Genomic DNA, 22,332 nt, shown 5'->3' with positions numbered 1-22,332 from the left:
GAGCTTTACACTGCAGTGGGGAAAGACTCTGGCAGCAGAGAGGCAGAACACTATGCTGATAAAAACAGCAGTATAGATGGGGGGGGGAGCATGAAGAGAGCTATGAAAAGTACATTCCCTAAGGTTCTGATGTGTCTTTACTCCCCACAGCAGTGCCTCACCGTTTACACTGCTATTTATACCCATGTTAGGGGCATGCAGTGCATGTACTCTACATACCACTGTTAACTGTAGACACAACCTGTCCACTAGCTGAACTTTACCTTGATCCACCTTCCAACCTGGCATAAGGTCTCTGCTTGCCCAGGTAAAGAACTATACCTCTCTTCTGTAGCTAACAACCACCATCACCCAGACACCAGCAGACCAGAAAAGATTCATAGATCATAGAATATCAAGGTTGGAAGGGACCTCAGGAGGTCGTCTAGTCCAACCCCCTGCTCAAAGCAGGACCAATCCCCAATTTTTGCCCCAGATCCCTAAGTGGCCCCCTCAAGGATTGAACTCACAACCCTGGGTTTAGCAGGCCAATGCTCAAACCACTGAGCTATCCCTCTCCCCTAAAAATTCACCTATTTTCCTGTTTCCCTTTTCCTGTCTTCTCTTTTACCCATGTTTGTCTGCTTGTGCTGGGCTTGCCAAAACTCCCAACACTGTAAATAAACTGAGAAAGTTCTGATTGTTATATCATCAGTATCATTTCCATCATTAAGGAAAAACAACTGTTTCAGTAACATGCAATTTTTACTGCAGGGTTAGTAATTAAAGCAGGAGGGTAAATGTTACGTGTGGTTATCAGAAAGCTAAAGAAGCTTAAAATACAGCAGCAGCCATGGAGTGCAAAGTAAAATCTAAATAATCCATAAACCATGATAGCGGGGAAGGAAGAGTGAAAGGAAATGCGGGGTGGGAAGTAGGGAAGTGAGGCTGGGAGACTATGAAAGGAAAAGAGAAAAACATTGTAGGTAGTCTGTGAGAGAGATGGGAGGTGAGAGACAGAAAGAGAAAGAGACAGAATCTTGGGGTAAAGAGAGCCTAATGGGCAAGTCAGGAAAGGGTTAACAGATTGTGAGGACAGAGGTACAAAAATAAGATTAGGCCTTGGAGAGAGAAACAGTAAGAGTCAGAGGAAGAGAAGAGAACGAAGTATGAGAGAGAGATTCTGGGGAAAAAAACTAAGTCAGAAGGTTACAATGACAAAATGGAAGGCGAGAATGGAGAAACTGAAGGAGGGGAAAAAGCAAGAATGCACAAAAATGTTCTTGAAAGCTACGAGATTTTGGTTTATTGACTGCAATCACAATCAATTAGATTGTACCTACCCAGCAGAAAATAATGGGCAGGCGGAAGGAGAGGAAGAGAGAAAGTGTGTGTCCAATTTAAGCCAGTGTGTTTAACCCAGCCTATGGGGGGGAAAATGCTTCAGGCTCTTCCTGGCCTGAGAGAGTGAGGGTGTGGGGAGCAGGATACACCAACACTCTCTGCTGCAGTCTGAGCAACGCTCTAGCCCCCTCTGTCCCTTCACACTTCTGTAAACCAGAACAACAGTGTTTGAGTTGCACTTTCAAGGCTACAAATGGCCTCCAAACTAAGCATAACGAGCTTGTCCAGTTCTATTGGTGAGGAGGCTTGAGGGGGAAAGAGACATGCTCCCCTTGCGAAACGACAGAAAATGCTTATGTTCTACAAGTTGTATTTCAGTGCAGTAGCCCAGAGACTTTACATTACTTTACATCTGGGTGCAGTGGGAATGGTTCCCAACTGGAAATGCTGAAACAGATGTTCCAGCATGTGTACAGGCACTTGTGGTTAAGTGAATACGCAACTGCTAATTCAACTCTGATTATTCATGGAGGACTTCAAAAGGTTCCAAGGTTATACAATGGCAGGATAAGCTCTAACAAACTCTCTGTGTGTGTGAGGAGTGGCAAGTCCCCATCTTTTGCAAAAATGGCTCTGTCCCATGCCACTCCCAAAATACAATCCAATTCCAGACGACACATACATATGATCACTGTCCCAACGGCACTTGTGGCAGCTTGTCCTTGTCCATCGTCCCACCCAATTGTCTCTCCCACTCCTGTAGACCAGATTCCTGGGAATACAGTTGTTTCCTCAGGGTAAAACAGGAATCCAATCTACAGGTGAGGGAAATGCAGCTGGGTTGCAGGAACATTTAAAGCAATGGATAACAATAATAATGATGCTAATACATTTAATTTCTTACCTAAATTGAGTTCAGGTTGGAAGGTATATTGGTCCAGATACAGGTAGAAATGAGTGCTCTAAATTTCCACAGGCTGTTCATATTTTCCCTGAACCCATTTTCACATCCTTAGCTCTCAGTTAATGTAGATTAGTTTTCAATGAAATAGCTTTCTTGGTAGGCTTGTGGAGTACTATTTAAGGTGGGAGAGAGGAATGAGGATGAATTCTTCTGTTGCTCTTAGCATCCATCTAAGACACTCCAGTAGGAGCTTCTGGTCTAGCCATGCTTAAGACAAATGGAACATCATGTTCCAAAGACACGGATGCATGTGTGAGATCCAGAACATTCTGCATCAACATAACCACACACAAGCATGCCTGAAATCAAAGTCTGCCTGTGTGGGGTTTTTCTCTCATCACCAACCTTAATTTTGCTGCACAAGCTATCTCCCTGGTACCAGACTGCATAATTCTACTCCAATCACAAAAGCAAACATCCAGATCAGCCAGCTTAGCATGAGTTCATTTCTGAGTGTTTATGAGCATGTTTCATGGAGCTGTTTTCTTTTTTTCACAAATAAACAGAATGTGAAAGTAAAAAGAAAAAAAAAAACCACCCCATTTTAAACTACCAAGTTTAACAGAAGGAAGTTAACAAAGCTCTCATTTTCTTCCTTAGTGCACTTTCCAGACAAAATAGCTTAGATGATAGCGAGTGCATTTCAGCCAAGATATGTCAGGATGTCATTGTGAATGAAAAAAATACAAACACATTGAAACGTAACACATTTCTATCCTGAAAAGGTTGGTTTTACATAATTATATCATTGGTTTGCCAATATCCACATTTAACTCACCAGCATACTTTGGCACACCCAAACCAAAAGCTTTTATTCTTTTTGAACTGAACATATAAAAGTTGTCACTGATTTTTGTAGAATTAAGGTAGGGGCCCTTGAAATGGCTGGGAATTAGTGTTACAAACAAATAGCTCTGTTTGTTTGATTTACTTTTGTACTGTTGCTTTTAGATAGGATTTTAAGCACATAAACAAAAGTTGCCTGCTTTGTGCAGATGTAACAAGCATTTCCTTCCCTTTCCCCTTAAGAGATCAAATGCATTGTCAAGAAAATGCATACAGTTGCTATCAGCCTTGAAAGCCAAATCCTTAAAACCATTCTGGATTCCAGCACCTCCTTGGGGCACTGCTGAACTGATGGATTCATCCATTTTTTTCCCAAAAAAGGAATAGTTTCAAGCATATATAGCTCTGGTACAGATCAGCATTTTTATTTGGTTTAAATATGCTGTATATCAGATTTCAACTCTTTTAAAAAAAAGGAGTCCTGTGAGTAACTGATCTCATAAATCAAAATAAATGCATGGCTCCTTGACTCTCTGATCTACTATTCAGCTTTTATTTCTGTTCCATATTTGTAGCTTTTCCTACTGTGCCAAAGCCAAATAGAATTGAACAACTTCTTATGATTAAACAAGAATAAGGAAAAACATAACCTTTAGTCTCATCTGGAATTATCAAATGACTGAGTCAAAACATGTTTTCTATTACAGGAATATGGAATATGTTAGGATATAAATAGTAAAGAAACAGTATACAATATAGTTGGTCGTTTAAATCCTACGCATATTTACACCTGTAACCCACTGTTACCGCTAAATAAGAATGCAGCAGATAAGAAGGAAAATATTATGTCATAAGTTTTGCACCCAGCACTATTTGCAGTCCTCATCTGTAGGAAGGAAAGGTTCAGTGGATGAGTATAACAATGGATCCACTAGCCCCTTTCCTCATCCCATACAACAGTGCATAGGGAGCCCCCATGCAACTGGGCTTTGTGGCACATGCTACTGTGAACCTGCTGCAGAACTGGTTTGCTTCCTTGTGGGCTGAATCTTCCACTCCTATAGAGGAGGCCAGCGGGAGTATTTGCATTAACACCTCTTTTACCACATTAACATAATTGCTATCACAGTCTCAAGAGTAGTTGTTCTGTTCTGTGAACATTTATTCTCTTTCAACTTTACTTCCTTCTGTTCAACATTTGACAAATGCAAAGACAATCTAGTGATCAGTGTACCAGGACAGAGAAGTAATATAATGAGACGTGGGGGGTCTCAGGGCTCAACTAACTTGCTGAGTGTCTTAAGCTTGTTAGAGTTACCTGTAAATACAGGGAAACCTGAAGTAAAGGCCACCTGTAACCTGCAATCAATTTGAAGACTGAACAAAATTGTATTTGAAACCTTGGGATACTTTAGTTAGAGACAAACTCTTCCAGCCTACACAGTTTTGGTAGTTCATTGAGTGGTGACTTAAGAGAGGTTTCATTGTATACAGAATGAGCTGTTGTCACTGGCCTAAGGAGAGAGCCATTTTTGACAAAAAAACCTGTACTTGTGAGGTTTGATTCCCAAAGGTCCTTCCTGCCACTGTCTGAAACCATGTTGTGTAAACAGTCTAGACCACAGGATCCAATCAGAGGCTATTAATAAGAGGACTGTTTGGGCTTCCTGGATTACGTTTGCCATAATGGATGAATAAAATGGGGTGTGTTGGAGGAATGAGACATACATCCACCAAGAACAGACTGCAGTTAGCTGACTGGATGCAAAACTGCTTATTTGGCTGAAGTAAATAACTAAGGTTAAAAGTAGGGATCCCCAGGGTAGAAGTTATCCACTGTGATTAAAACTGAGTGGTTGAGGAACCAAAGTTATCCAACAAACTTTTTGGCCTGTTCAGCCACTTAATTTGCATGTTAAACTTCAATCACATGCAAATTGTCCTCAAGCCTAAAGATATGTTTCTGTACATGAAAGAAAGAGACAGGATTCCAATACCATATACTTTTTCACGGTGCCCTTTTGCCAACTGATTTTTGCAGCTGTCTTGTTTATGCCAACTCAGATTATTTTTACCTTAGATCTTATGTGTATCCAAGGAGGGCTGTTCGTACTGCTCATATTTTCAGGAGTCTGATCAGTTTTCTTGACTCCAGATTAGAACTGACACCATCTAATCAAAGACCACAGCTGTGTGTGTGGATTCTCCAAAAAGATCAGGAATTAGATCTCTTTTCTGCTTCTATAGAAAAAAGAGGATGAAGACAAAGTAGGCCTTATCTCCCTTATGGAATCTGGCCCTTTGGCTGCTATATTTGCCTAGAGGAAAGCAATTGGTTGAACAAAGAACTGAGGACTCAGCTGTGAGCAGGGAACTCAGATCCTGTACAAAGAGTTGTACTTCCGGATAATGTAATACGGAAGGACGCTAGGGAAGGCTAAAGTAAAGTCCTGATTAAATAAAGCAATGTCAGGCTTAAAGAAAGAAGAACTGGTTCTTCCAACCAGGCTGATGTCACAGAGAGAGCACAACAGACTACATTAATCTCAGCAAGGTGATTTTTAATCTCTGTTGAGGTAAGAGCCGATGTACAAAGCTGTATGGAAGACTGAAACTCATCTTTGGTTCGAGTGCTATCTCAGAGCTTACGAGGTCTTCTGAATTCTCTTATGCTTCCTTATTTACAAGGGAAGACTGGTTTCTGACAATGGTAGACACAGCTGTGAGTAGCAATGTCTGACTCTGCCAAATACTTAGGAAATGGAGGTAAATAGCCAGACTATTGCAAATTGATTTGTCAAACACAAGGGCTGTGAAAGAGTAAAACATCCAAGGAATAGGAACCAGGAAACTTTCTGTAAAAGTATGTGGATTAAGAATAAAAGAAGCAACTAACGAATACTAAAAATGGACCCAAATGTCCTTATTCAGGGAAAACTCCCATTGAAGCCAATGGGACTTTTGTCAAGAAGGCAAACTTCACAATCACACTTTGTGTTAGAGGCTTGACCTCCAGACTCAGTCACAGGCCAACAGAAAACTTGAGTTGCTGTTAAATAATTCGATCTGGATGACCCAGGAGGTGTACTGACACGCTCCAGAGCAAGCTGCTTGCAACCCTCAGCCAGAAGGAGAGGCCATTAGAAGGAAATAAAAACACTATTAAAGTGAGTGTATCATGGTGGGAGCATGGATCTATTTTTTCACAGAAAAAGTTACTGGGGATTTCCAGATGACAGGCTTGTGATATCTTAATCTAAAAAGAGAGTAATATATAACTGGAAGACTTCTGGTATTTGCAGAGTGGGTGGGGCATACTCATATTCCTAGACTAGTTGATGTTAGCAAAAATACTTTTTTTCAGATCAAGTTTGATATCATTTAACTTGAAAATAAGTAAGCAGAACTTGCTTTTAACAGACCCATTTTATTCTTTGGCAACTTTTAAAAATGCTACTTTTAGATTGTTACTATATTACAGAATCTATATGATTACATAGAACATGAATGATATTTTGTCAAAATAAATATAATTCAACAATAGCACATTACCACTTAATTATTTAAAAAGCCACAATGAGATCTCTATCCAAATATAGCTTAGGATCTGTACATTTAAACAGATCGTTATATGTGCGATACTTGAGGTTTATATTTTGTTTTATTCATAGCTAAAAATAAAAATTAACTAATTCTTAATCTTCTAGCCACCTTCTCAATAATCTAGATCATTTATGGGGTAATTTTTATAGGATATGAAAGACACATGAATGAAAGAGCACAGGTACATTTATTATATTTCATAACAGTTTGATTAGATACAGCTACCTCTCAATGTCTTCTTCCCTACAGCAGCATAAATAATTGGCAGCTTAGTAATAGCTCATTCATTAAAAATAGTAAAACTCATGTCACAGAAACAATTCCAGAGCATCAGATACTATATTTATATATTATGTTGAACTCTCAACCAGATTTCAAATGACAAGTTAGAAAGTAATCAAATTATTACTTTCAATACACAGATTTTAAACTAGACATAAAAAGACTAGTTTTGGTAGTCAACAGGGGAATAAAACATTTCTTCTTCTGGAAGATTTTAAAAAAATCTAGTTTTGATCTCTGGTTTAAATCCCCAGTTAATCTAAAAATATCCTTTAGCCAAAAAGAAAAAGGAATTCCATATTCACTACGAATAGGCATCTTACCTTACCTCTTTTGGTGAACTCCTTTTCTAGAAGCATCTGGCAGGTATTAGAACACAAAAGTACTTTCAGCTAAGCTTGTCTTTACATTGTCTTAAAACTAAACTTCTTTGCTTTTGTTTTGCTAGAAGAAGCTCTGAGACAAAACATGTGGATTAAAACAGCAGCAGCCTCTCTGTTCAAGAGATTTCATGGATATTCACAGGCTTTGCTTCCACTGTCCGAAAGTTAAGTCTGAGCAAGAAAGGCATTTTTCCTGTCCCGGAAATCAGTATAACCAAAACCAATGCTGAGCTAATGAGAAATGTTTCTTCCATGTGTTCTGCTTGGCAGACACTGCAAGTCATATCAAGGAAACACATGATGTTTATAAATACAATATGGCTCATGTTGTCATAACCTCTCAATGACAACAAGAGCACTAGAAAAAGCAGGCAGCAAAACAGCAGGAAAGATGATATTTGTATCATTTAGAAGTTCTGTATCAGATATACATATATTAGTTTTTTTCCCTAAAGAAAAAGTTTTATGGTAGAGGGATCAGGAAGGCAGTGTTTGGCACCTTATAAACTTACTATGGGTATTCCTAGCATTATCATGCATTCAAACAACTACGTGTTTAAATATTTGCTCTCAGTTTTAGGAGCTACACTCTAAGCGGATGCTTATTGCAGTCAGAGGGTGTGATTACAGTTCAAGTAAACATACCCAGACTAGCTTGCATTTAGCTAGCTCAGGTCCTGGAGCACAGAAGCTGAAGCAGCGTGCACTTCAGCGTGGCTGTACAAGCTGCCCAGGAATCTCTCGCAAGTCTAGTGCACTCTGGAGCACAAGCTGCCACAGCTTGACTGTTCTGGTACCTGTGCTGCCTCAGCCTGCTCCGAGTAGAAGGGGGCTTCACGCACACAGTTGCCCCTTTTAAACCCTCCCACCTGTCAGGTTCCCAAGGGATGCGTCAGTGTCACCATGCTGGCCCCTTGTCCCCTTTTGCAGTAGTTTGACCTCTCCCCTTCAGCTTCCCCCAGCCATAAAGCATTATTCCCTACTTTCGGTCAGCCAGACAAATCCCTCTCCCTGCCCTAAATGGTACGGTGCAATCATTCTGGTACCTGAGCTAGCTAGATTAGAGCTAGCTCAATATGTCTATATACCTTGTGACTGCAGTATAGACATACCGTAAGACTGTTACAAAAAATCAGCAAGTGGTCAATTTTGGCAATACTTGTATTTTTACTTTTTGCATTTAATGACCTGAAGATTTTTAACTTGAACACAATCCAATGAAACACCGCTAGGAATCTCCCATAATCTGGAAGCCTTTGTTTAAAGTATCCGAAGAACTCAAAAGGATGATCTTGCATTTATTATCTCTGTGTCTTTCTTAAAAAGGTTGTAGAGGGTTTTTTTAAACTAAGGACTAGGGGAAAGCTGACAGATGCAGATGAGCACACAATGCAGGCAGACACATCTCATAGGGATTAAGTTATTAAAGAAGGAACTCAATGTTCTCACAAAGAGGATAGGAAAGAAGTTGGTAAAGTACACCTAGGAGCTAGAGAGGAACAGTCATATTTAAATGAGATACTTTTACATGAAGGAAAGCAACTGAATATTGACAAAATATACAAGTCTAAATACTAATGGGAGAACTACAGTGACTGTCATTAAATGAGGATATTGACATAATAGACATCACAGAAACTTGGGGGAATGAGGATAACCAGTGGGATGAGTAATACCACGGAATAACATAGTAGGTTGCACTGATGGGGGAGTGCCACTATATGTGAAAGAAAGCATAGAGTCAAATTAAATAAAAATCTCAAATCAAACTGTGCCATAGAATCTCTATAGATAGAAATTCCATTCTTGAACAACAAACGGTACAGCAGTAGGAATGTATTAAGGACCACCTGACCAGGATGGTGACTGATTGTGAAATACTCAGGGAGATTAGAGAGTCTGCAAAGAGAGAAAATGCTGTAATAATGGGGGATTTCAACTATGCCCATGTTGACGGGGTACATGTCACCTCAGGACAGGATGAAGAGATAAAATTTCTTGACACCATAAATGACTGCCTCTTGGAGCAGCTTGTCCTGGAACTCACAAGGGGAGAGGCAATTCTTGAGTTAGTCCTAAGTGCAGCACAGCATTTGGTCCAGGATATCAATATAGCTGAACCACTTGGTAATAGCGACCATAATGTAATTAAATTTAACACCCTTGTATGGGGACGAATGCCAAAGAAGCCCACCACGGTAGCAGTTAACTTCAAAAAGGGGAGCTACACAAAAATGAGGAAGCTAGTTAAACAAAAATTAAAAGGAACAGTCACAAGGGTGAAATGCCTGCAAACTGCATGGAGACTATTTAAATCTACTGATAGGCAAAGTAAGAAAAACGTAGCTTGAGAACCTATTAGACTTTGATTCAAGGATACTAACTTTGTATATTTGGATATGTGATGATGGCAATTTAAGTTTTAATGGCTATAAAGCTTTAACTTTTTGAGTCTCAATGTCTACTGTCATTCAATAATTATTGTCTGATCCCCTCCATAATTTCCCATAACCGAAAATTTAAATAATAAAAATAGGAAAAAAACTTTAAAACAAACATCAGTATTATCTATCAACATTATAAAAAATAAACATCAAATTCTGCCAGCCCTAAGTATAACACAAAAGATGTGTGACAAGATCTGCCTTCATAAGGTGTTGATTCACATTTCAAAAGTAATCTCCTTAAAACAGGACAGGCAATAATCGCTTTATCCCTAGATTTACTGAAACAGATGCTAATGCAAAGCACTGTGTTTACAGTAATTATTCCTTCCTCCCCTCTCATTTTAGTATAGTTAGTTTCAATTTATCTAAGCACCATGGGAAGGAAGACTGGAGTGATATCTTTCCCACCATCCAACTTCTTCCATATCCTACATCTGCCTGCCTCAATGCAGCTGCAGAACGAATGCCTTCTTACTCTTGGGTTCTCCCTGTCCACCATATATATTCATGTGATCACATATATAAGCAACAAAACAAAAAATCAGGTGCTTCTTTTTAGGCTTCTCCATGCTGACTCACCAGTGTCCTGAACTCTGACTTGCAGGGACTACCTCTCAAATTGAAAAGGTAGTTAAGTCACCCATCCAAGAGCTGACCAAACCCAACTCTGCTGAGCTTGTGAGAGCTAACAAAAGCACATCTCCAGGTGAGCTGGCTACAGACCAGGAAATAACTATTCTTGGGAGATGTGAGGATTTTGAAATGCCACCTCTGGTAAGACACACAGAGAACCACCTCAGAGAGTAGAGTGTAATATGGTAAAATAATCACAGAATTGTTGAAACCTTGGGCTAGAAGAGACCTTAAGATGTCCCCTAATCCAGCCTCCTGTGCTGGTACAGAGGGAGCCAGCCACCTTTATTTTTGAATTATCCCACTCTGGTCCGAGGGAGGGAGTTTCGCCATATCAATATGTATCTGTGGGCATAATCTCAGTTTCACAGTTTTATATTTTAATGTGAATAATACAAATGTTAACCACTGTTTTTACAGAGAGACATTTGTATTTGAAACAACTTTATTAGATAGTAAATATCTGACACAGGGCCAAAGAAGTAATCCAGATTGCTGATATTTTGGTTTTGTGTACACATTAGCAAAACAAGTCTGAATACCAGTCCAGCACACAAAAAAGTTACATTTAGCCCCCCTTTCAAGTGGGACAACAACAATTTAGACCTAATGATGCAATGTCAACACATTATTATTACAATGGTTAACATTACTATAGGTACCAAAAATGTGCCCTGCCCTAAGATATTAAGGATATATTTCAGATACATCCGGTTACTGCTCCACAGAAGTCAATAATATTTCAGGATTTTCAGCACCTTGCAGGAGACACATAGCAATTTATCAGATCGGCCCCTAAATGAGCTGCTATCACTCTATATACAGATTTTTAACATGCAGTGAGGTGAATAATAAGATAATTGGATTTTATGACCCATCAGAGAGATTGTTTTATGATGTTTTAAAATTCAAATATTTAAATGAAATAATTACAGGAGAGGTGGTTGAAAATACCGCAGGAAACTGAATGACTGCCACAATTGCACTGAAACAACAATGCCCTACACCATTACAACTGCAAAAGTACTTAAATATAATTAAACCAAAAAAGCAAAGATCTGTGGCAGACGCAAAAGAAATTGTGAAACCAAGAACCAGAGGCACAATTATAAACTAATATTTTTACAGGAGTTCCTCAGAACATTTGACATCCGCTTTGGAGCATGTGTAAGTTACTAAAAAACAAGCAGCACACTTGTTAATAACTGTATCCTTCTTGAAGGCTTAATATGATTTTATTATTTCCTATATATTATATTTAAACAAAAAAGAAACAAAGGGAGTAAATTTCAGAAGCTTTTTTGGCAAATTCAAAAGCAAAGATTTCAACTTAACAAAGGTTACTATATATATGGTATTTTTGACAGACACAAAAATTGATGCTCTTTTCAAAACTGCAAAGCATTTATTAGTATTTTGAGTCTGAGATAGTCATTTATGAAGCACATCAGGAGACATGGAGCTCAACTGGAAAGCTTTTGAAAATGGTGTTGCGAGTTGCACTACTAATAGAGTAAAAGTTAAACCATACTCTGCTTTGTTGAAAAGAAGAGTTTGGTGCCCACTAATGAATGAGACTTCAAATTGAAATCTGAAACAAATTACTAAAAAAGTTGTGCTGTGATTTCAGTTCTTTACTGTGAATGAATAAGGGATCAGAGAGTGTTAAAGTAAATAGTGACAAGGAATGAAGTAATAGATCAGGGGTCAGCAACCTTTCAGAAGTGTTGTGCCGAATCTTCGTTTATTCACTCGAATTTAAGGTTTCGTGTGCCAATATTACATTTTAACATTTTTAGAAGGTCTCTTTCTATAAGTCTATAATATGTAACCAAACTATTGTTGTATGTAAAGTAAATAAGGTTTTTAAAATGTTTAAGAAGCTTCATTTAAAATTAAATTAAAATGCAGAGCCCCCCGGACTGGTGGCCAGGGCCTGGGCAGTGTGAGTGCCACTGAAAATTAGCTTGTGTGCCACCTTTGGCACATGTGCCATAGGTTGCCTACCCCTGTAATAAATCAATAAATGAGTTAGCAGCATGGATCAGTGTATTCCCCTTGCAGCATGTGTGTATTCACACTATATACGTTAATGTAAACATTTCACATAGAAAACAGCAGATCAAATAAAAACTAATATAAATCAACTCTGGCACTTACCCTTAAATCTCCATTTACAGTTCTGGATGTATGATTAAATGCTTGTGCAGGATCTTTGTTATAAACTTTAAGGAAAGATCTGTCCTGAATGTTCCTGGAATCAAAAACATCGAGAATGATAATAGATGAAAGGAGTTTTATTTTAGACATTTCCTTTGCTTGCCCTAAGGATTCAGGCAACAGACATCAACCACCATCAAGACATTGCTGCAACTGACCAATAAAAAAACCCGACTGCTATAGAATAGACACACAAATAACAAAACCAACTTCAGTTCTCTTTCCCATGGAAAGTATCATTCTTTCAGCACAGCTCCACACCCATAAAAACCAGGTGGTACTGAGTTTCTTTCAAGATCCCCCCCACGGAGTGAAAACACTTTGTAAGATAATAAAGCTGCAATATTTACAATGCACCCAAAAAGGTTTAAGTTAATATTTAAATACTTTATTGTGTACTCTACACAAACACATGAATTTCTGCTATTCTAATGAGCACAAATCAAAAGAAAAATACTTTTGAAATTATTCTTGAGGCAAATGTAACTTAGTTTGTTCACAAAACTGAAAACATTCCATAGCGATTAAGAACACATCAGCAAATGTAAAACCAAACTTTCAAGCCTCCAATCTTTCATAAAGCTTTTTTTTAAAATAAAAAAAAGCACAGCTTTGATAAAAGCAACTACAGAATTTGATGCAAATTGTTGGAAGAGAAAACAAAAAGATTTTTAAGATTAGCACAAAGAGCCCTGTCATTCATACGTCTTTTTATAAACTGACTCATTCAGACAACAATCAGACAACAGATGTTTTACATTAGTCTCAAAACCTACCTTACAATAATTTCATAGATTAGAAATCTGCACTGAGTCCTGCTGATTTCTTGTTCAGGACTAATCAGCAACAATCTAATTAACGGCAACAATCTAAACACACTAATGTCCTTTCAAAACTGTGATTCCTTTCATTTCACAGTAGTGATTTCAAGAGAATTTGCACAGAAGACTGAATTCCTTTCCTCCAGGTACAGCTACAAGTTTAGTGGACTGATCTTACTCATTGGGATTATCATTTTAAAAAACTGAAGTGAAGCATTCTTGGGCTGGTCTAATTTCTTTCTTTTAAAGTCATATTACAGTCAGCGATTGCTTTGAATCTGTAACTAGTCAGAACTTGCACTGCTGCTGTAGACTTCAAGTAGTCTATTAAAAAAACACATAGCTGTACAGACAGATCAGTCCCATCTGTTTAAGAAATGTATGGTTAATGAGAAGTTTAGAGTTGATGAGAGTTAACTACATGTAGAATGTACAAGAAAATACCTACCCTGTAGCAAATTTATGTTCTTAGTTTATTTATGGCAGCATAAACTCTTTTCTGTCTTACTAATATGGAATTTAAGATAATATCAATATCTAAAAAAAGGTGACAGGTCTACGTTTAGTTAGTGAATAATTTGGGAACAATGTTTATGGTCTGTAAATTAAATAATATTCAGTGCCAACAGTGCAGATGTTACATATAAGGTAAGGACAAAATTCTGCTCAGAGATCTGCATGAAGACTCTAAACTACAGAATTCTGCTCTCCATATGGACATGGAATGATTCTTGGTTAATGTATTTTTCAATGCAAGGAAAGTTCTCTCATTTTCCAGTTCATTCTTAGCTCACAAATGATGATGGCATATACAGAGGCAAGGTGGGTGAGGTAATATCTTTAATTGGACCAAACTTAATCTACTCTCTTTTCTATCTCAAAAATGACGGTTGAGAGAGGTTACTCAACTAATGTCAAGTTTTGTTTAAAAATAATCTCCATAGCTATCTTGTAGAAATATGACAGCTTGAAGTAAAGTAGTAAAAGAGAGTGCATTTGATCTCTGAATTGAATTGTATTTGCACCATAACTCCATTCCACTCCACCTGAAACTTTTCTGATAACAGGTACACATTTGTGTATTTTTTTATTTGCACATCTGTTTTGCATTCACTATTTGACGGTGTTAGAGCTGAACACTTTTCCTTCTGTCCCTCCTTCTCTTCTGCTTTGCTCTTGTCATTTTGTGTCTGTTCTGGAATTTATCATACACTATCTTACGAACAGTCTGGTATAAATATATGCCACATATCCCTAACTATTTTTCACACCATAACAAATCTGTGGTCAGCCACATGGTTGTAACTGCTGTGCAAGTTGGCCATTGGGAACTTCTTGGTGGTTATGGGTTAACATTCTGATCCTTCTGCTCCAAAAGCACAGATACCAACTGGTGTCAGAAGTTCAGGGCTTAAGAAACATGGTTGAGCAGCTCTGATTCCATCCAACAGAGGACACATACATACATACATACAAACCAGGTCTTTACACTATTCTTTGTCTGCAGTATTGGCTGAGTTCAGAAGTATTTTTAATTATTATTATTAATTATTTGTATTAACGTAGCATCTAGGACCAGCGGCAGGTATTCAGTTGCCCAGTCCTGATGGAAACTAGAGCAGCAGTGGGTGCACTCCAGCCTCTGCCACTGGCATAACGGATTGTACACTGGTGGTAGATCATAAATAGTGGAGCTCTGCTCCATGACACTCCCTCCAGCCCACACTGTGTCCCAAAACACCCATGACACTTCCCCACTACCCCTCACATCAGACTTTCTGTCAGTGGAGACAGGGATCTGTTTTAAGGCCACTTAAATTGTGAATTTGGCCTATAGGTTTTGTGAATTTGTGGCCTATAGGTTTTGTGAATTTGTGGCCTATAGGTTTTGTGAATTTGGCCTATAGGTTTATTTTATGTTTAATATTTCAAATATACATGTTTTGGTAAAAACACAATAAAATATTAATTGTAAAAGCTAACCAAACTTGTCTGTACTGAATGAATATTTAAATAAAGTATATCATACATATACGGCTTGTGCAACAGATGTGGTACATATAGCTAAAGGCATGTGTCAAACTGTGAAAACCCCAAATTACTCAGACACCACTGAACTTGCCTCAATGTGTCAGACCTGATATTTGTTAGATATTTATCAGCTTTACTCTTTTTCATGCTATTGATGCACTGCAGAAAAAAACCAAACCAACCGTAGTTCCATGTTTACCTACCTTACATCATTTAGTTCATAGTATATGTTTCTGCTCTCGTCCTTGATGTAAATGGCAACACTGGGAGACTCCAGCATTTTCATTGTCAGCTGCTGGGGGAAGGCACTTACAAAGAGGGCACGAATTGTGTCTGTGCTTGTAATTTCATTCGGCATCCTTAACTGTTTTGTTTCATCTCCATACTGAAGATATAAAACTCCTAAAAGCAAAATACAATTGAAGATTTTTTTAAAAAAAATGCATGGAATAAACCTAGACTCCAAAGTCCACATAGAAAAACACATCAAATATTTAAATCTATACTAGACTAAGCAAAGCTAGATGTCTCTGTCTCACACACACAGTATCTTTTCACTACAATACTGGAATGAAGAATAAAAACAGTCTTATGGATATTGATTATTTGTTTCTATACCACAGAGTTTTCCCAGAGCAGCATGTTATTGCAAGGAATCTATTTTTACTGTTCTTTAGTTAGATCAAAAGTTTACATTAAAAGAGTTAATTTAAAAATAATACTAAAATGAACCCATACCAGAAGGAAGATGCAGGTAACTCATGGGAAATTTTCTGTCAGCTGAGGGAAAAATTAATCCTTGTATCACTTAGGTTCTTTTAAGCATAAACTCTTTGTTTTAACTTCACACTTACTCAACAATGGGTTTGATTTTCAAAACCAGCTCCCCGTTTTTTCAAGCATAATTTTGTGCCCACAACTGATTTATCAGCAATTTATTTATTTATAAAATTATAGGTGAAATTCATAGTAAGAACAAAGCTGAAGTCACTAAAAAGCACATCTAGCCTGAATATCACCCACTTTAATTTTTAGTGTTTCTGTTTGACATGGTTTGCAACCTTAACAGTAACCTCTAACACATTATGTTATAGTATAGTAGAGGGGGGCGGAAAGAAAGAATCTGAGTCACATATCGATAGATTTATAGATTTTAAAGCCAAAAAGGATAATTCTGATAATCTAGTTTGGCTTTCTGCATAACACAGACCAACAAACCTCCCTTAGCAATTTCTGCATTAAGCCTATAACTTTTGGTTGAGCTTGAGTACATCTTTCAGAAAGGCATCTAGTCTTGATTTAAACATTTCAAGTGATGGAGAACCATCATACGTAGGTAAGTTGTTCCAACAGTTATTTACCATCACGGTTAATATTTTGCACTTTATTTCTAGTCTCACTTTGTCTAGCTTCAGTTTCCAAAGACTGGATTTTGTTAGGTCTTTTTCTATTAGATTAAAGAGCCATCTACTATCAGAAATCTCTTTTCCTATGTACATACTTGGGGACCATGATCAAGTCACCTCTTAAATTTCTCCTGGATAAACTAAATAGATTGAGCTTCGTAAGTCTCTCAGTACTAGGCATGGTTTCCAGACCTACTTTTTTCTCATCAAAAGTAAATGTCAATATTTTGCAATTATATACTGCAGTGCCTTTCATCAAAGGATCTCAAAACAAACAGACTTTAATTAATTGTGTCCAACAATATTCCCCTAAGGTAGGCAAGTATTGTAATATATTCATTTTACAGATGGGCAAATGGAGACACAGAGGCAGTCCTCCCCTTGTGGAGTCTCCTATTTTCTCCCACTGGACCTTGCTCACTAGGGGTGAGATTCTCACTCCAACACCATCCCCTTTTGACAGAGTGACATAAAAGGGCATAAAAAGCCTTGGAGAGGCTGGCCAGGGGAGAATTCCCCCAGTGTAGGAGCTGAGGAAGACAGCCACAGACTATCCTGCAAGACCTGACATCAGGGCCATGCCAGGGGTAGGAAGGACATGTTGGGGGTGGGGCCACAGCCTGTCTATAGGCATCTGAGGACAGGCTGATATGATGTTAGAGAGCCCTGAGGGGCTACCTAAGTTACACCAGTGGCCTCTTCAGCCCCCTGAATCAGGAGGGCACAAAGGTTCTTGAAGAGAATGACAGATCTGCTCAAATGTGACTATGTTGCTCTTTCTTGGTTAGTCCTCAGAAGATATAAGCCACAATACTAGCAACTCATTTTCTCCTTTAAGTCACCTGGTTTTTTTTGTAAGGGAACAGAAATGCCTAAATAATATCCCTACTGATGATCATGCAGTCTATGGGACTACAGCACAAATTACAAAACCTATTTAGGTAGTGATAGCTTGGTTTAAGGTCAAAATTGGTTATACCACCAATGATGGGGTGGTGGAAGGGTTTTTATTTTATATATTCATGAGCTACCACCAGTAACTAAAAGTTTGTGCTGAAGTCCTGGGACATGAAGCCATTTACTGAAAAATATAGAAGACATATTAATCTAAGATGAGTTTTCTTTATACTCAGCTCTTCGTATTTTTCTCACTATGTTGCCCATAATTGCTATAAATGAGTGAATGCACATTTTGGCAGCTGTTCCCACAATCAGTGAGTAGATAATTGTACCTGGAGCAAGAGAAGGCAGAACATGTTAATTTTATGCATACTAATCAGACTCCTCAACACCAGCTAACCATTATTTAATATTAGGCTGCTTTTAAAATGACACTGTCAGTACCTTTTCTATACTATTATGAATGGATGATATTGTTACGAGCTGGGTTAAACCTTGTTATGGGTTGAATTACAGCCTCATTGAAAATGAGGTGTGAACATGCCCTTCAATTAAGATAGGTGTAAGACACAGTTAAGGGGCCATACCTAAAACATTGACGTAACCTAGTCTGCCCAGTAACTAGCAACACATGGGTGCACAGCTCCATTGGACATTGTTCTGGCCAGATGCGCTTGTGGCATAGGTGCTAGAACTAGGGGAGCGGGGGTGGCATAGAAGAAGGTGCTGCAGCATCCCCTGGCTTGAAGTGGTTTCCATCATATACAAGGTTTACAGTTTGATTCAATGGCTCTCAGCATCCCCAGTATACAAATTGTTCCAGCACCACTGGCATGTGGGGAAAAAGTCTAGCTGGAGGGGACAGTCAAGAAACAGAGAAACCCAAAGGCAGCAAGAAAGCCAAGCAGTAGCCTGTAACCACAGCATGACCCTGAAAAAAGCCTAGCAAAAGGTTCTGGGTCAGGGTTGCTGGATGAGGGAAGATTGGGCCTGTAAACTAAGAAACGACTCCTTTTGTTTCTGGTTCCTCCTGTGTTTGGAGAAGCAGGACATTATACATTCCTTGTAAATGAATAAGATTGCATCCAAGAAAATACCAGACTCCATCATCAGTTTCTACTTCCAGCTGAAACATCCCCAGGGTCCTGAATCGACTAGCTGTTCGGGTCAAAAAGGTGTAACAATATCATCCTGTGTCACTAAGGTTGCACTCAGGTTTCATTACAAACTCTATTTTTAACCTTTTACTTTAGCAGGCAAAACTAGATTGACCTGAAAATTGCCAGATTTACTCCAAAGGTTTAGGAGAATTTTTCCGAAAGTTTTTTTTTTTTTTTTAATGGCCTATACCTCAAAAACTGTTAAGTTAATTTTCTTTACTCTGAATTGAAATTATGATTTTTTTGTTAAACATCCTTGAGAACTCATGTAGTAGATATATTTGAAGAAAATAAGCTGTAATTAATCAACATTTTAATGACTATATCTAACCCCTGCATTCACTGTTCTTAAGCAAACAAAGTTTTTGCGTGTGATTACTTCAAGAGTATACGAGAATTTTTCTTTGAAGGTGTTGTTCAAAATATTTTTCAGTTGACAAAAAATGCTTAAAATGACACTTTAAAAGTGATATATCAATACCATATTTTTAAAGAACTCAGTACACAAACAAAAATGTTGTTAACTTTAAACTAAGTTTGCTACTAAGTACGTATGAATATCAAGAAATGTTAGTTTAAAACAAAACAAAAAAACCCCTTTAGGGCTTAAAGGGTTTGGAACATTCCCAAACAGCCTTAACTCTGCCCTTCCTCACACACCCTCAACCTATATATCAGAAACTCACTTACAGTTGTTTTAATGTAGATTTTCCAAATAAACTTGTATCTAGTCTGGAATGATTGTTCCTTAACAATATAGAGGTTTTATTTAGAAATCACAGAGACCTTTGGTCCATAAACTTATTAGCATGGGAAAGAACATTTTCAAAGGTATTATGGTAAATTCTCCTTCTCCTATTCTCCCTTATATTACATACTTTTAAAAAGCCACTGCCTTTTCCATTGAGTTGCCTGATCCGTGTCATAATATAGCAGTTGTCAAGGTTCCTTCCCCACTCTGAACTCTCGGGTACAGATGTGGGGACCTGCATGAAAGACCCCCCGTCATAAATATAAAGGGAAGGGTAAACCCCTTTGAAATCCCTCCTGGCCAGGGGAAAGCTCCTCTCACCTGTAAAGGGTTAAGAAGCTACAGGTAACCTCGCTGGCACCTGACCAAAATGACCAATGAGGAGACAAGATACTTTCAAAAGCTGGGAGGAGGGAGAGAAACAAAGGGTCTGTGTGTCTGTCTATATGCTGGTTTCTGCCGGGGATAGACCAGGAATGAAGTCTTAGAACTTTTAGTAAGTAATCTAGCTAGGTATGTGTTAGATTATGATTTCTTTAAATGGCTGAGAAAAGAATTGTGCTGAATAGAATAACTATTTCTGTCTGTGTATCTTTTGTGTAACTTAAGGTTTTGCCTAGAGGGATTCTCTATGTTTTTGAATCTAATTACCCTGTAAGATATCTACCATCCTGATTTTACAGGGGGAATTTCTTTATTTCTATTTACTTCTATTTTTATTAAAAGTCTTCTTGTAAGAAAACTGAATGCTTTTTCATTGTTCTCAGATCCAAGGGTTTGGGTCTGTGGTCACCTATGCAAATTGGTGAGGCTTTTTACCAAACCTTGTCCAAGAAGTGGGGTGCAAGGTTTTGGGAAGTATTTTGGGGGGAAAGACGCGTCCAAACAGCTCTTCCCCAGTAACCAGTATTAGTTTGGTGGTGGTAGCGGCCAATCCAAGGACAACGGGTGGGATATTTTGTACCTTGGGGAAGTTTTGACCTAAGCTGGTAAAGATAAGCTTAGGAGGTTTTTCATGCAGGTCCCCACATCTGTACCCTAGAGTTCAGAGTGGGGGAGGAACCTTGACACCCCCTAAGCTTATTCTTACCAGCTTAGGTTAAATGCTATCACCACCAAAGTGTCACACAAAGAACAGGGGAAGTGCCCACTTGGAAACGTCTTTCCCCCCAAAAAAATATTCCCCCAAGCACTACACCCCCTTTCCTGGGGAAGGCTTGATAAAAATCTTCACCAATTTGCATAGGTGAACCCAGACCCAAACCCTTGGATCTTAAGACCAATGAAAAAGCAATCAGGTTCTTAAAAGAGAATTTTAATTGAAGAAAGAATAAAAGAATCACCTCTGTAAAATTAGGATGGTAAATACCTTACAGGGTAATCAGATTCAAAACATAGAGAATCCCTCTAGGCAAAACCTTAAGTTACAAAAAGACACAAAAACAGGAATATACATTCCACTCAGCACAACTTATTTCATCAGCCATTTAAACAAAACAGAATCTAACGCATATCTAACTAGATAGCTTACTAACTCTTTACAGGAGTTCTGACCTGCATTCCTGCTCTGGTCCTGGCAAAAGCATCACACAGACCGAGAGAGACCCTTTGTTCCCCCCCCCCCCCGTCCCCCCTCCTCCAGCTTTGAAAGTATCTTGTCTCCTCATTGGTCATTTTGGTCAGGTGCCAGCGAGGTTATCTTAGCTTCTTAATCCTTTACAGGTGAAAGGGTTTTTCCTCTGGCCAGGAGGGATTTAAAGGTGCTTACCCTTCCCTTTATATTTATGACAGCAGTACTTTAGGGTATTTCCTGTTTGAGAAAACTAGCTGTTCATTCCGAAAAATCCTCCTTTCGGCATGATAGAAGAAAAAGGGACTTTCAGATCCATTATTTTAAATCATTCACATTGTTCCATACACACATCTCGTCAGGCTGAAACTGGGACAGCTGGCAACACCCTAATGCCCAGCTTGAGGGAAGCAGCTGCACCCCTACAATCATTTCTTATTGTCAACTAATAAATTACTCATATTAAAACTAAAGCAAGAGGAAATAGTGTCTAACCCTGGTGCAGCTCTCATTAGGACAACAGCATAGCTGCCAGCAAAGCCGATGGAAAGGGAGCCAAAGGAAACAAATGCTAATGTTTTCATGCATCCTAATGCTCTTTCTGCACTTACTCTTCTGTCACAACAGATTCGCCAGAAAGATTAAGATTGTGCTGAGTTTTTACAAACACAAAACAAACAAGACAATAATGCAGCATGTAATAGGCTTAACTTCAGGAGGACAGGTAACATTTATGTGAATAATGAAGGCTATACTATATAGCACATCTGAAAGTAGTAACTTGAGTCAGGTTTCAGAGTAACAGCCGTGTTAGTCTGTATTCGCAGAAAGAAAAGGAGTACATGTGGCACCTTAGAGACTAACCAATTTATTTGAGCATAAGCTTTCGTAGCTCACGAAAGCTTATGCTCAAATAAATTGGTTAGTCTCTAAGGTGCCACAAGTACTCCTTTTCTTTTAACTTGAGTCAAACCATGCTACTGCTGCTAATTCTAGGCATGTCTATAGCACCTTCAGTTTTAGAACTTGTCTACATTTATAAACAAACTATA

At 38.4% G+C, this 22,332-nt stretch overlaps 1 protein-coding gene across 18 annotated transcripts in view; it reads right to left on the bottom strand.

The window, feature by feature from the left end:
- KIAA1217 (KIAA1217 ortholog) overlaps positions 1–22,332 on the bottom strand; it is a 547,501-nt gene that overhangs the window by 91,245 nt on the left and 433,924 nt on the right. For 16 of the 18 annotated variants that reach the window (XR_012157585.2, XR_012157583.2, XR_012157584.2 and 13 more), the window contains 2 exons: positions 15,697–15,895; positions 12,582–12,675 (listed from right to left, as the gene is read on the bottom strand). Coding sequence is in view for 14 of the 18 variants with exons in the window: in XM_073334251.2 (XP_073190352.1) it covers positions 12,582–12,675; positions 15,697–15,895 (293 nt within the window). In the remaining 4 variants the exon portion in view is untranslated. Of the gene's footprint in view, positions 1–7,281; positions 7,547–12,581; positions 12,676–15,696; positions 15,896–22,332 lie in introns of those variants that run through there. The other 2 variants (XM_073334255.2, XM_073334257.2) reach the window with 2 other exon arrangements.

Source organism: Lepidochelys kempii, chromosome 2 (assembly GCF_965140285.1).
Source record: "Lepidochelys kempii isolate rLepKem1 chromosome 2, rLepKem1.hap1, whole genome shotgun sequence".
Lineage (NCBI taxonomy): Eukaryota > Metazoa > Chordata > Testudines > Cheloniidae > Lepidochelys > Lepidochelys kempii.
The sequence above is the reverse complement of the archived record's forward strand: the minus strand, read 5'-3'. Positions and strand labels throughout refer to the sequence as shown.